Source organism: Hippocampus bargibanti, linkage group LG06 (genome assembly GCF_051943395.1).
Source record: "Hippocampus bargibanti isolate YZ-2025 linkage group LG06, ASM5194339v1, whole genome shotgun sequence".
NCBI classification, from domain to species: domain Eukaryota; kingdom Metazoa; phylum Chordata; class Actinopteri; order Syngnathiformes; family Syngnathidae; genus Hippocampus; species Hippocampus bargibanti.
The window spans coordinates 7,275,261-7,290,351 of NC_142739.1; the positions used below are offsets into that span (position 1 = coordinate 7,275,261).

The 15,091-nt window shown below is 40.7% G+C and overlaps 1 protein-coding gene and 1 long non-coding RNA gene across 5 annotated transcripts in view; one reads left to right on the forward strand and one right to left on the reverse strand.

Annotated features, from left to right (window-relative positions):
- The window catches only part of washc5 (WASH complex subunit 5), a 37,913-nt gene that overhangs the window by 1,283 nt on the left and 21,539 nt on the right, over positions 1–15,091 (forward strand). For all 3 annotated transcript variants that reach the window (XR_016115220.1, XM_088998007.1, XM_088998006.1), the window contains exons 3-9: positions 1,817–1,962; positions 2,075–2,159; positions 2,326–2,426; positions 2,839–3,031; positions 7,852–8,004; positions 14,679–14,792; positions 14,892–15,063. Coding sequence is in view for 2 of the 3 variants with exons in the window: in XM_088998007.1 (XP_088854133.1) it covers positions 1,817–1,962; positions 2,075–2,159; positions 2,326–2,426; positions 2,839–3,031; positions 7,852–8,004; positions 14,679–14,792; positions 14,892–15,063 (964 nt within the window). In the remaining variant the exon portion in view is untranslated. The remainder of the gene's footprint in view (positions 1–1,816; positions 1,963–2,074; positions 2,160–2,325; positions 2,427–2,838; positions 3,032–7,851; positions 8,005–14,678; positions 14,793–14,891; positions 15,064–15,091) is intronic.
- LOC148896280 (uncharacterized) lies at positions 4,103–6,273 on the reverse strand. 2 transcript variants are annotated; one of them, XR_016115281.1, is made up of 2 exons: positions 5,713–6,273; positions 4,103–5,361 (listed from the first exon to the last, which is right to left on the reverse strand). It is a non-coding gene; the product is annotated as an uncharacterized LOC148896280 (long non-coding RNA). The 2 variants fall into 2 exon arrangements; XR_016115280.1 differs by having other exon boundaries at positions 4,103–5,443.

Sequence of the window (15,091 nt, forward strand, 5' to 3'; positions counted from 1 at the left end):
TTTAACAAAGGAAACGCAAAACTTGATTTACTCTCCACGGTTGACAAAACACATGCAAATAAACACTGCATCAAGCAAAATAGGCATACTGTATACTAATGATTACCATTAGAGCTGAATGGTGAGTATAGTTTTTGCTTTTTTGAATGTTGCTGTGCCGATGAGCATTTTGTGTTTGGGAGCCTTTGACTGAGTGAGATTGGATTGGATTGGATATGCCTTTATTAGTCTCACAGTGGAGAAATTTACATTTCACAGCAGCAAAGTGATGAAAGGAATGAAAGAATGAATGAGTTGCTTGTTCTGTGGCCACAAAAGGACATAAGTCTTCTTGTGCCGGTCCCAAGCCCAGATAAATACAGAGGGTTGTGTCAGGAAGGGCATCCGACGTAAAAGCTTGGCCAAAACAAACATGCGGATCAAACCTCTAAAGATGGAGGACACTGATTTGCTGTGGCGACCCCTTGATGGGAAAAGCCGAAAGGAAAAGAAGAAGACATTGAATAGGAATCAAACGAACATCAATCCAATATTTGGTAAATTTGTTTGAATGGCAAGTAAAATATAGTCTATAAAATAACTTGCTCAGGCTCACATTTTTTCTGTCTGACAACCGGCCCTTTTTCCATCCAGTAGTTTGGGCTCTGCAGCAATATTGCACATCTTGAGTCTTTGTATAATTCCAATATCATAACTTTTCTGTTGAATGTGCTGCTTCAGATAGTCCAGTTTCCAATTAATTGAAAATGTTCTATTGGAAAATTCACATACAATTTTAACTTTGCATATTTTGCAGAGCACACCTTTCTCACTTAATAAAGAAAATAACTCAACCCGTTTTACTACGTGTTCTATCAGAACATACTTGGACAGCCATTCCAACTTAAAATAACCACAGTTTATTCTTATTTTAGTTTAGTGGGGGGGGGGGGGGGGGGGGGGTCGATGTACCACATTAATGGCCCGGTTCTTTCGCCACAATAAGGTATTAGCATTAGCACCACTTATAGCCGCCGTATTATTGTTATTGGGCAGAGGACATGTGGAAGTACTGTCATTGCCGTGATTGGCTGCAGAGTCATTGCATCGTGTGATTGGCTGGACTCCAGTCACTTCCTGAAGTACATAGCAATTGAGCAATAGTATCTCGCGGCACAAGGTTTGAGAAACACTGCATTAGTTAATAATCTGTTGTTCTGTCCATCAAGGAGTCAAGTCAAGTGCTAGTACAGGGGTGGCCAACCACGGCAGACTAAGAGCCATTCTTTTTAACTATGTTACTGCAAAGAGCCACCCGCATGCGTCAACAACACAAATACACATACACACACAAACACATTCACAGGCGTGAGCGGGCAAACACAATACAAACTCAAGAAGGAATTTACATATGAAGCTGGTCTCGAACCACTACGCACGCGCACACACACACACACACACACACACACACACACACACACACACACACACACACCCACACACACACCCACACACACACCCACACACACACACACACACACACACACACACACACACACACACACACACACACACACACACACACACACACACACACACACACACACACACACACACACACACACACACTCTTTTCTTTTAAAATGTCTTTAATTCTGTTGGTTGTTATTTATGTGCATGTGTTTGGTCATGTCTCTTTTGGGCTCTTACTTTTGAAGTCTCTGTCATAATTTTTGGGGGTAACCTTGACTATGGTTCGATCACTTATTTACTTACTATTACTTACATTGTAGTCATTAAATTGTGTTGTTCTCTCTCACCACTCATGCTTCTCTAGGGTCCAGAGTATTATGAGGGAAAGTTAGAGGCCAAACCTGAACTTCAGGACTTGGATGAAGAGTTTAGAGAAAACAACATTGAGATTCTTTCAAGATTCTATCTAGCCTTTGAGAGTGTCCACAAATACATAGTGGATCTAAATAGGTAAAACATAGTTACAAGTATTGTTTTAACATTGATTTTTTTTTTCACAACCTAATGATTAAGTTTACATTTCGATGTTGACAATGAATCTTATGTCTTATCTTCTCTCCAGATACTTGGATGACTTACATGAAGGTGTTTATATTCAACAGACCCTTGAGACTCTGCTTCTAAATGAGGATGGAAAACAGCTACTGGTAAGTGACTCCTCAGTTATAATCGTCACACTATTTATTGATTTTGAGTTCACATCGAAGCCATTGTTGTTATGACCCTGATATGCAGTCTCATTTGCATGTCTAGCGTTAAGAACAATTAGGAAAGACATGACAGAAGAGTGTTTTTTTTTCCTCCCACTCCTAGTGTGAGGCACTATACCTGTATGGTGTTATGTTGCTTGTTATTGACCAAAAAATTGAAGGGGATGTCCGAGAAAGGATGCTTGTTTCCTACTACAGATACAGGTAAAATGATGACTCACACATACTTGCGTGCACACTCCATCTAATGACTCCAGTTACAGATAACAATATACATATACATAGATAGATATACACACTGTAACTCTTCCAGGCTGAACTTCTTGCTTTACAAACAGCTTGCATAACCGCTGCGATTGGGCCAAAACTTCAGAAGTCACAATTTAGGTATTGGCCTGTTCATACATGTGGGTGTTATTTTAAAAATTATTGACCAATTTAAGGCGTTGAAAGTAGCCTGCTCTCTTTGACGATGCACTGTTACTGGTTGAACAGAAATACTATTATTCCCCTGAAAAGTAGTTACTTTATTTTGAGGGTACTAGGTCTCAGCGCAGCAACAGCAATATGCTGAAGAATTACTTTGTTTTTAAATTACGTGTGTTATACATTTTAGTGCCGCAAGGTCTTCAGCTGACTCCAATATGGATGACATCTGCAAGCTTTTGCGCAGCACTGGTTTCTCCAGCCAGCCTGGATCCCGACGGCCTGCCAATTATCCAGAAAGCTACTTTCACAGGGTTCCCATTAGTGCAACATTCATTAGTATGGTAATCGGGAGACTGCGCTCTGATGACATCTACAACCAAGTAAGCAATGCTTATCTTAGAATCATTGCCAATGTTGAAAGTGCTTCAAGTTGAATAAGTGCTACAGTAAAGTCTCGTTATATCGATATTCTTGGGAGTCAGAAAAAATATCGATATAACCGTACTATTGATGCATCCGATCCTGCGCCGTACTGCATGAAATGGGGGCAATAAATGGGGGATCTTTGATATGGCATGTAATTTTCTAATTGGGTTCATGGATTGCGGAACTAGCATGCTTTTGTACTGTAGTGAAGTGAAAAATAAACTTATGCATTAAATAAAAACGTCATTTATTATTTTTATAACACACTCTTGCAATCGTGACTTAGTATCACTGGACATTGTTGACATTGTACAGACGAGAGAAACCACGAACACCAGCATGTACAAACATATGAAAAACTGTGATTATTGCCAGCGATAAAGATACCTGAATACAACACAATTAAATACATCGATTAAAAGGTTTCTTCAGCCGTCATCTGTGAAGGTGTCGGACGTTTAGCTTCTTATCCAAGAAACTTCGTCAGCAAACTAGTCTTATATATATATATATATATATATATATATATATATATATATATATATATATATATATATATATATATATATATATATATGTGACGGGTGTCACAACAGTGACTGTCTTCATCTCCACGATGCTGCTGTATTAATGAAGACGAGACGCGTGGATGTGTCTTTTTATTTCTTTTATTTCTGCAACACAGTATGGCAGAAGGGATGGGTGAAGTCGCATGGGTTTCGTCTTGTGATTAACCTGAATCTCCTCGAGATTGTTCTCAAATGCAAAACATTGTAGATAACAAAACAGAATTAACAACGTGTGATCGTATAGTGGTTATTTACAGAAAAAGAGAATACAACACAAGTTCACTGTTATTTACAAGATGTCCCTGAACGCATCATGGGCGGAGACTCGGCAGAACACGCGGTGCGCTTGTAATGGCTGGCGCACAGTTCAACCAGCCACGGACACTCACGGGCAAATGAAACACGACACAAGAAACTAAATATTGTTCAATAAAAACGAAATGAAACAATTATTACCTGCAACACAGTATGGCAGAAGGGATGGGTGAAGTCGCATGGGTTTCGTCTTGTGATTAACTGCGATAGAAAAGCGCATATTCCTAAATTCCACTCGACAAAACGTGAAGTAAATAATGACACAAAAAGTAATCTGGACTCGAAATGAATAAGGGAACTAATTAGATAACACTAGACAGTACAAAAGGGGAAACAAAATAAGATATTGTCATGAAAATGCGCGTTAATCAAGACCAACAGAAAATTGCGACTCACCCTGAATCTCCTCGAGATTGTTCTGGAAACTATGGGCGGGACATAGTGCCACACTGTGCGCCGTTGCGTCACTTCCTTCATAATTTAATAACCTAAGTGTACAACTCCGTTACATACACCCCCCTTAAATTATGCAGAAGTGAGGCAACATACACACGGAAGACAACAGAAAGACCAACAGGCAAAATAGACAAGGTTATCGGGCAAGGATGTACAAAAATGCTGTCTAATTATGTCACTCATCTGACCAACTACGTCAGGTGACTGGAGTAAGGGATCTGTCGCCGGTGTGTCAGGGTCTGTGTGCTCGTCGGAGATGCACTGTACTGGGTCTGGGAAGGAACTCTGTCCCCACTAACATAAGTGGCCTCAGCTCGCACCTGCCCATTCCCCTCTGTACAAACTACATCACCCTGCATAGCACTACATAACTGTGACAGACTGGAGAAAGGTATCTGTTGCTGGTGTATCAGTTGTCTGTGCGCTCGTCGTAGGTGCACTGCACTGGGTCTGGGAAGGAACTCTGTCCCCACTAACATAAGTGGCCTCAGCTTGTACCTGCCCATTCCCCTCTGTACAACCTACACCACTCTGGATTGCACTATACAACTGTTACACGGTTGGGAAGCCTCTACCTCTACCAACACACTCATTCAACGGTGTGCTACTTGTTACATGTAAGGAGCTCATTCTTAGCCTTAACACACAAAAACACGTACATGAAAAAAAAAAAAGCACACTAATTGCAAAACAGCAGGTCAGACAATTAACACACTACATGTATTTCCAAAACGGGGGTCGACACACCGTCCACCGAGTGATGGGACTGCACAGCGTCTTCATTGTGCAGCATCGCGGTCCCGGTCCGAAGTGGAGAGTCACTTGTGATCCGGGTCACGGCACCAATGTGACGGGTGTCACAACAGTGACTGTCTTCATCTCCACGATGCTGCTGTATTAATGAAGACGAGACGCGTGGATGTGTCTTTTTATTTCTTTTATTTCTGCAACACAGTATGGCAGAAGGGATGGGTGAAGTCGCATGGGTTTCGTCTTGTGATTAACCTGAATCTCCTCGAGATTGTTCTCAAATGCAAAACATTGTAGATAACAAAACAGAATTAACAACGTGTGATCGTATAGTGGTTATTTACAGAAAAAGAGAATACAACACAAGTTCACTGTTATTTACAAGATGTCCCTGAACGCATCATGGGCGGAGACTCGGCAGAACACGCGGTGCGCTTGTAATGGCTGGCGCACAGTTCAACCAGCCACGGACACTCACGGGCAAATGAAACACGACACAAGAAACTAAATATTGTTCAATAAAAACGAAATGAAACAATTATTACCTGCAACACAGTATGGCAGAAGGGATGGGTGAAGTCGCATGGGTTTCGTCTTGTGATTAACTGCGATAGAAAAGCGCATATTCCTAAATTCCACTCGACAAAACGTGAAGTAAATAATGACACAAAAAGTAATCTGGACTCGAAATGAATAAGGGAACTAATTAGATAACACTAGACAGTACAAAAGGGGAAACAAAATAAGATATTGTCATGAAAATGCGCGTTAATCAAGACCAACAGAAAATTGCGACTCACCCTGAATCTCCTCGAGATTGTTCTGGAAACTATGGGCGGGACATAGTGCCACACTGTGCGCCGTTGCGTCACTTCCTTCATAATTTAATAACCTAAGTGTACAACTCCGTTACATATATATATACAGTAAAGTCTCGTTATATCGATATCGGATATATCGATAGTCCCGGTTATATCGATACTATTTCTATGCACGCACGGAGAAAATTACATGCAAACAGGGTCGGATATATCGATAGTCCCGGTTATATCGATGTTTTTTCGGACTCCCTTGAATATCGATATAACGAGACTTTACTGTATATATATATATATATATATATATATATATATATATATATATATATATATATATATATATATATATATATATGTATATATATATATATATATATATATATATATATATATATATATATATATATATATATATATATATATATATCCGACCCTGTTTGCATGTAATTTTCTCCATGCGTGCATAGAAATAGCATCGATATAACCGGGACTATCGATATATCCGATATCGATATAACGAGACTTTACTGTATATATATATATATATATATATATATATATATATATATATATATATATATATATATATATATATATAAAAAGTCTCGTTATATCGATATCGGATATATCGATAGTCCCGGTTATATCGATACTATTTCTATGCACGCACGGAGAAAATGACATGCAAACAGGGTCGGATATATCGATAGTCCCGGTTATATTGATATTTTTTCAGACTCCCTTGAATATCGATATAACGAGACTTTACTGTATATATGTATATACACACACCAGTAAGACTTTAGTTTGCTGATGAAGTTTCTCATATATACTTATATATTTCTTAAATATACACACCAGTAAGACTTTAGTGTAGTTACTGAACTACTTAGTAGGGATATATATATATGTACCAGTAAGACTTTAGTTTGCTGACGAAGTTTCTTGGATAAGAAGCGAAACGTCCGACACCTTCAAAGAAGTACAGATGACGGCTGAAGAAACCTTTTCATCGATGGACCACTCCTGTACGACTGAGATCTTACACAGACAATTAAATACATGTATGGAAAACGAAAACTGCAGCGTTTACTTTACTTACGTTGATGAAGTATTCTGCGGCACGTCGAACTATTTCGCGATGAAGGAGTTACTTGTTGGATTATCCTCCACAGCCACGATTGTCTTCTAACGTTGTTCGGATATCACAATTCTTATGTTTCCCCATGGTTGAAATTAGTGTCAAACAACTGTATACTGTATAAGAAGACTACAGTATTGTGACGTTCTCATCCTCTTTGATCCAGGTCCGAAGTCCAAGTATGCCGTCTTTATTTTATCCTTACTCTTCAACCACGTTGATAATGTATTTTGCGGCACGTCGAATTCGTTTGCAATGGAGGATTTGTTCCATGATTGCCTTGTACAGTATTTCGTTCCGAGGTCACAATTCTTTCGTTTCGCCATGATTGTAAATGGTAGAAAATGGCGTCTGCTACACTGCGCAAGACATGGAAGTTCACGTGACCAACGGTGCGACCGATACAGATTTGGATAATAGTGGTACTGTATAGAAACCCCTAAGCAAATATCAATTCACCTTATGCTGCTTTTGTATCGATATAAACATAGCAAAATGGCCGGCGGGAGATGAAAAAGGGCACCGTAGTAACTGGATTATCGTAATAACCATGTATTGTACTAAACGGAACTAATTATACATAAAGACTAGAAATTTGCCGGGAAATGAAAATAGTATCGTAATAAGCAGTATTATCAATATAACCGATATCGATATAACGAGACATTACTGTATATTCTATTCTGTTCTGTCCTAAAAATGGTAATATTCTTTTCACTTTAAAGGTGTCTTCTTACCCTCTACCAGAACATCGCAGTACAGCCCTGGCTAATCAGGCAGCCATGTTGTATGTCTGCCTTTACTTCAGCCCGTCTATACTGCAAACCCAGCAGGCCAAGATGAGAGAGATCGTGGACAAGTACTTTCCTGACAACTGGGTATGACCGTCGATTGGTATTTTATTTGTTTTTGTTCTCGCTGTTTTCTTTGTGCTACCATTGTTGTCTTGAAAAAATTGAGACATATTAACTCATTCGCTGCCATTCACAAATTTACTCGGGAATTGAAAATATGCCGTAGAACACCATTCCCGAGTTTATTTGGGTTTCGCTTTTTTTCCGGGAGGGTCAAGAGCAAGTCCCGGTCTATCTTGTGTGTGAATTTTCAGAACGTTATCTCCCTCCCACGAGGGGGCAGCAGTTGGGCATTGCTCCAAAAAATGTAGCCTCCAATTGCCTCGTGAAGAGCATTGAGGATGTGAGCCTTCCTTTCAGTGTTTTAATGGAGGAGAGCGCAGGGATAATGGCAAAGCGTGTTCGTCACGATTATAAGCAATCTACGCTGACACAATATTGGACTGGCAGCATAGCTGCAACACTAAGTGAGGGTGATCTGTCAGGTGAGTGGGAGCCGGATCTAGATTCCTCCGATGAGTGGCTGCCGTTGAGCTCGGTGAGCTCCTGCAATGCAGAAGCGGGCCAGACAACCCACCCCGAAATCCAGTTGCGCATTCACGTGTGTTATTTTTAGTTTGTGAGGTGAATTTCTCCTGTAATAATTTGCTATAGTTCAGATGTACAAAAAGCCCAGTTCGTCGAGTTATGTACCGTTACGTTCCTCCTGTGACAGACATCAGAACTGCAGGTGATATGTCTGTGTAACCTCTCAGTCGTACAGGAGTGGTCCATCAATGAGAAGGTTTCTTCAGCCGTCATCTGTACTTTTTTGAAGGTGTCGGACGTTTCGCCTCATATCCAAGAGGCTTCGTCAGCGAACGAAAGTCTTACTGGTCGTATCGGCCCTATTTATATATCCCTAATGTCCAGACATGGCGGCGATACATTTTGTTCGAGTTGTTGTTTCTGTTTATTTCCATCCTTTTTTTCCATTTGTTTGCTCGTATGGCCGGGGGCTCCGTGAGTTTGCTGCTTACCGTCTCACTGACATCCCGGAAGTTGGGGTAAAGTTTAAGTGTCTAGGAGTCTTGTACATGAGGAAGGTTGGGATGGAGTGCGAAATAAACATGTGGATCGATGCAGCCTCTGCTATAATGTGTGTCGTGGTGACTCAGAGACTGAGCCAAAATGCCCTGTAAACCGTTGAGATCTTCAAGTTCCTAGAAATTGCAATCTCCCAGGACATGATGAGGGAGGTTAACACTAACTCCATGGAAAAGGACCAGCAGAGAATATACTTCCTGAGGCTGCTGAGGAAGCATGGCCATAGGGCAGGACTGGGCAAACTTTTTGACTCGCGGGCCACAATGGGTTCTTTGACAGAGGGGCCGGGCCAGGAGCATTTGGAGGGAGTTTTATTAAAGGACACGTTTTCATTAAAGGACAACCGATGTCTCCGGACAAGTTGTGTTCATAATTTGTCAAATCGCTTCAAATGACTTCTACTGAGTGTATTTTACAAATATTCCACGGCATGTAGCTATATTTTACGTTTTAAGACTCGCGCTGAATATTCCGGAAGTCCTGTTTTTGAGTTGGTGACGAGTCCTCACGTCACGTCACTGAAGGAACGCCCCTGACCGAGAAAGGACACACTGTATCAGTCCTTTAATCACGTCAATGTATTTTGCGGTACTTTGTTTGGTCTGAAAACCTCGTGTTGATCCGTGGTGATGGCGAAATTAGAAGGAAAACACATAAATAACGCGATGGTGAATCCTTGTGTGTTGTGACAAAAATGTTAAGCCATTTCCACACGGAGCTTTGTCGCCATATTCTGCCTTTTTTTGGGTGCGACATCCCCCCCCCCCCCCCCCCCCCCCCCCCGATGCCTCAAAATGACACGGAATCAATTCTTTAATCGATTGCAAACATGTATGCTTTCCTCTTCAGAACTATTTGAATCATATTCATAACTGGATGAGTAACAAAAAAGCATCTTCTCCGAATCTGAAACCATTGTTTTGATTCTCGAGCAAGGCAAGACGTCTTGGCGTGACACCACGAACATGGCCGCGAGACCTTCTGAAACTGGCCACTTCCAGTTTCGATTCTTTGCAGTTTCAGCACATTTTAAGTCATTTTTATTGGTGTTTTGCCTTTGACTAAAAATATACTGCAGCGTTAGTACTACAGTATTTCAGATGCTATAAAACGTTTTTCTGATGTCAGTTAGGAAACAAAAAAGTGATGTCGGTTGTCCTTTAAATGTAGTGTGTGCAAACTTCATAGCACAGTAAGAACACTACAACCCATTTTGGATCGGATTGGATTGGATTTGCCTTTATTAGTCTCACAGTGGAGAAATTTACATTTCACACCAGCAAAGTGATGAAAGGGATGTGTAATGATATGAGCAAATCGTATTTGCATGTTCAACTAGTGATGCCTGGCTAAAGACCAAAGGAGCATGCGCGCTGCTGCAAGTCAGTCTGATGAGAGCCTACGAGAGCCATACATGCCAATTGCCTTCTCCCTCCAACCAACACAGCCATCCTAATAAATAACCTCAACTCTATCCAGAAGTTATCATTTACCGAACCTGTTTTCACAAACAATGCAGGATGTTTTTTTGATTGATTTATGAACAAATGTGAAAAATAGCCCTTATCAGTTCATACATTTGTCTCAAGGAATATGCAAGATATGGCGTTTACATACTATTTTGCAGATACTGGGAGGAGGAAATGGACATAGATTACGTACTGTGATTTATCACAGTGCGTAATCACAATCAATCAAACAGACACATTGTGTCTGTTTCTGAAAAGTTTCAATCGAAAGTGGAAAGTTAAAGAAATCAACATTTATTGAAAAATGGAATCACTTTCAACATTCAAAACATATCACACAATGAAATACTCAAGCTCAATGATATCTACTTGTGGTAAATTCCGCAAAATCATGGATGGATTATCCCTACCGCACGCTCTACAAACTCGCCATGGACGCCCTCGCCGTCACGCGCAAACAGTACACGTGTATTGTTGTCAAGCACACAGATATAGGCTACCGGCAGTTGAAATTTGCATACTCAGCACAGCAGCGAATCAGAAGCCTGCTTCGTGCTTCGGACTTTCCCAAGTGTTATAAGGTCATGCATTTGCAAATCGTTTTCCAAAGTAGATGCACAGAACCTCAGCCCCAGAAGAAAGATGCAAAAGAAGCTAACAAAATTTGTGACGCTACAAAATGTAAACTTACATTTTACCCTGACTGTTAAGTGTACTTGAGAGTTATGAAAGGCACTCAGTGGCTTGTAGGAGACAACGCAACTCAAACAATGCATTGTGCACCATGACGGCAAACGACAACTGGAGCAAAATCTTCAGCCACGGATATTTACCGTAAATTAAGCATGGTAACATTTGTGGTAGGTACAGCCTTAATTTAATATATATATATATATATATATATATATATATATATATATATATATATATATATATATATATATATATATATATATACTTTGCGCCAATGTTTTGTTTGTTTTTTTTTTGCGATTTCTCATCTTTCTTTATGGCCGCGCAGGCAACTTTTCAGAGTTGTCTGCCCTGTTGTCCGCTAACTTTTTCAGACTTTCAGACACTGTTTTTACTATAATTTGAACAAGTTCGGCGGGCCGGATTAAAAAACCGAACCGGCCGTATGTGGCCCGCGGGCCGTAGTTTGCCCATGTCTGCCATAGTGGGTGCTAAGACAGTTCTTCACCGCAGTCATGAAATAAAGCCACTATTCTTCCATCACAGCTTGGGGCTGCCACAAAATAGGACAAAATCTGACTTCAACGCACAGTTAGGACTGTGGAAAAAATCCTTGGCACTGCCTCCCCACTCTCAATGACTTACACACTGCAACAACCAAGACAAAGGCACAGAAAACCCTACTGCACCGCACTATGCCCACCACCTATCCCAGCTACTCTCCTCAGGCAGGCGTGACCGATCGATGCACACCAAATCCAGCATAAGATAAGAATCTGTTTTAAATTAGCTCTGTACACACTTGAACCATTGTCACTGACCTATATTCCACAGAAGGAGACACTTCAAAACGCTCAAGGACATCTGCATAATTGCACACCTGTACCACAAATACTGCTACTGGTCACTTTATGACATTCTGCACTAACTGGACAGGACTACTGTTATGGCATTATATTCTACCACTGATCATTTTAGTTGTGCTTGACACTCACATTGTCTAACACAGTGGTTTTTAAACTAGGTTCGATCATCAAACCCTAGTTGTTCGATGAGTCATCTCGGGTTTGGTGGATGCTCTGCTGCAGAGGTCCACCCCTCAGTCTGGTCCAGGGGTGGGCAAACTTTTTGACTCGCGGGCCGCATTGGGTTCTAAAATTTGACAGAGGGGCCGGGCCAGGAGCATTTGGAGGGAGTGTTAGGGCCGGAAATACTAAACCTAAAGCATTAAAGGACAACCAACGCCTCCGGACAAGTTATGTCCATAATTTATAAAATCACTTCAAATGACTTTGACTGAACGTATTTTACAAAGATTTCACAGCATATAGCTATAGTTTACGTTCTAAGACTTGCGCTGAATATTCACGAAGTCTTGTTTTCGAGTTGATGACGATCCCCATGTGACATCACGTTTGGACCGCCCCTGACCGAGAAAGCGACACACAATGCATTTTGGGTACTTTGTTTGGTCTGAAAACTTTGTGTTGATCCGTGTTGATGGCGAAATTAGAAGGAAAACACATAAATAACGCCATGGTGAATCGTTGTGTGTTGCACCAAGACAACTATTTGATATTCGCTGACGCAAATTCCCAGCTGACAAATCAGCCCATTTCCAACGGAGCTTGGGCGCAATCTTCTGCATTTTCTGGGTGCTACATTGCTGTCATTGACGGCTCGAATTGATATGGGAGGACTCCTTGAATCAATTGCAAACATTTATGCTTTCCTCTTCAGAACTATTTGAATCATATTCATAACTGGATGAGTAACAAGAAAACATCTTCTCCGAATCTGAAGCCATTGTTTTGATTCTCGAGCAAGGCAAGATGTCTTGGCGTGACGTCACGAACAAGGGGGTGGGACCTTCTGAAACTGGCCATTTCCTGATTCATTTTGAAGTCATTTTTATTGGTGTTTTTCATTTAACTAAAAATATCAGCCTCCCTGATTTGGGTATTTTAGATGCTATAAAACGTTTTTCTGATGTCAGTGGGAAACAAAAAAAATGGTGCTGGTTGTCCTTTTAGTGTGTACAAACCTCATAGCACAGTAAGAACACTAAACCCAATTTATTAACTGTCTTTCAAATATGAAAAATATCCCTGATCAGTTAATAAATTTGTCTCAAGGAATATGGCGTTTACATACTATTTCGCAGATACTTGGAGGAGGAAATGGAAATAGATTGAAATAACATATGCACTGTGATTTATCAAAATTGTGTCTGTTTTTAATAAGTTTTCATTGAAGGGGCAAAGTTAAAGAAATCAACATTTATTGAAAAATGGAATCACTTTCATCATTCAAAACATATTATTCCACAACGAAATATTCAAGCTCAATAATACCTACTTGTGTTAAATTCCGCCAAATCATAGATGGTTTGTCCTGACCGCGCGCTCAACAAACTCCTCACTGACGCCCTAGCCTTCACGCGCAAACAATACACGTGTACCGTCGCCGAGCACACAGACATAGGCTACCTGCAGTGGAATTTGCATACTCGGCACGGCAGCCAATCAGAAGCCTGCTTCTTTCTTCCGGACTTTCGCAAGTGTTATAAAGTCGTGCAATTGAATATAATTTTCCAAAATAGATGCACAGAACCTCAGCCCAGAAGAAAGATTCAAAAGAAGCTAACAACATATGTGACGCTACAAAACGTAAATTTACATTAAACCGTGACTGTAAAGTGTACGTGAGACTTATGAAAGGGGCTTAGTGGCTCGTAGGAAGCAATGCAACCGTTGCATTGTGCACCACAATGACAATCGACTACTGCAGCAAAATCTAGCCATGAACATTTACCGCAAATTAAGCAAGGTAGCATTTGTAGTAGGTACATTCTTGATTTAAAAAAAACTTTATACTTTGTGACAATGTTTTTTCATGTGATTAGTTTTCGCATTGTGCTTCAAGTTGTGAAAAATGGGGCAGGCAACTTTTCAGTTATCTGCCCTGTTGACTGCTAATTTTTGTCATGAGTTTCACACTGTTTTTACTATAATTTGGGCAGGTTCGGCGGGCCGGATTAAAAAGCCTAATGGGCCGTATGTGGCCCGCGGGCCGTAGTTTGCCCATGGCTGGTCTAGTCTGCAGTTAGTGGGCACAATCATTGAAATAAGGGTTCAGTGAATGAGCATGTGAAACTGGTGGGGTTCGGTGCCTTCAACAAGATTACTCCAACATCTGTCATTGGGTCATACCACTGCACAGTACACTTACATTATGGAATTTCTTCCCATACTTATTTGTCATGTCCTTGTTTGTGATGATACTAGTGCAGCTTGTTCTACATATTTGCCCAGTTCTGATTCTGATTGTAGCCACTGCCAATAATTGATATGCTCATTAAAGTGATTTTTCAAAAGTCATAAGGGTATGTCTTTACAGATCTGTGATCAAATTCCTTGAATGAACTGTTTTCATTTTGTACAACCACAGGTTATCAGCATCTACATGGGGATCACAGTGAACCTGGTGGAGGCGTGGGACCCATACAAAGCTGCTAAAACTGCACTCAACTACACTCTAGATTCTGCTAATGTCAAAGAACAGGTGCAATAGTATTGGTACTCACTTACTGACAAGTAGTGTATGAATCTGTGCGGATTTGTCCTTGGATAATGAATAAATAGTTGCTGGTTATATTTACAGGCGACCCGTTATGCGATGAGCATGGAGACCCTTCGTCCTCAGATACAACAGCTGCTGAAGGAAGGTTTCCTCAGGGAAGAGATCATTCTAGACAACATTCCAAAATTGCTTAACTGTCTGAGGGACTGCAATGTTGCCATTCGCTGGCTAATGTTGCATTCTGCTGAATCGGGTAAGACTAATTATGTCTACTCTTTGGT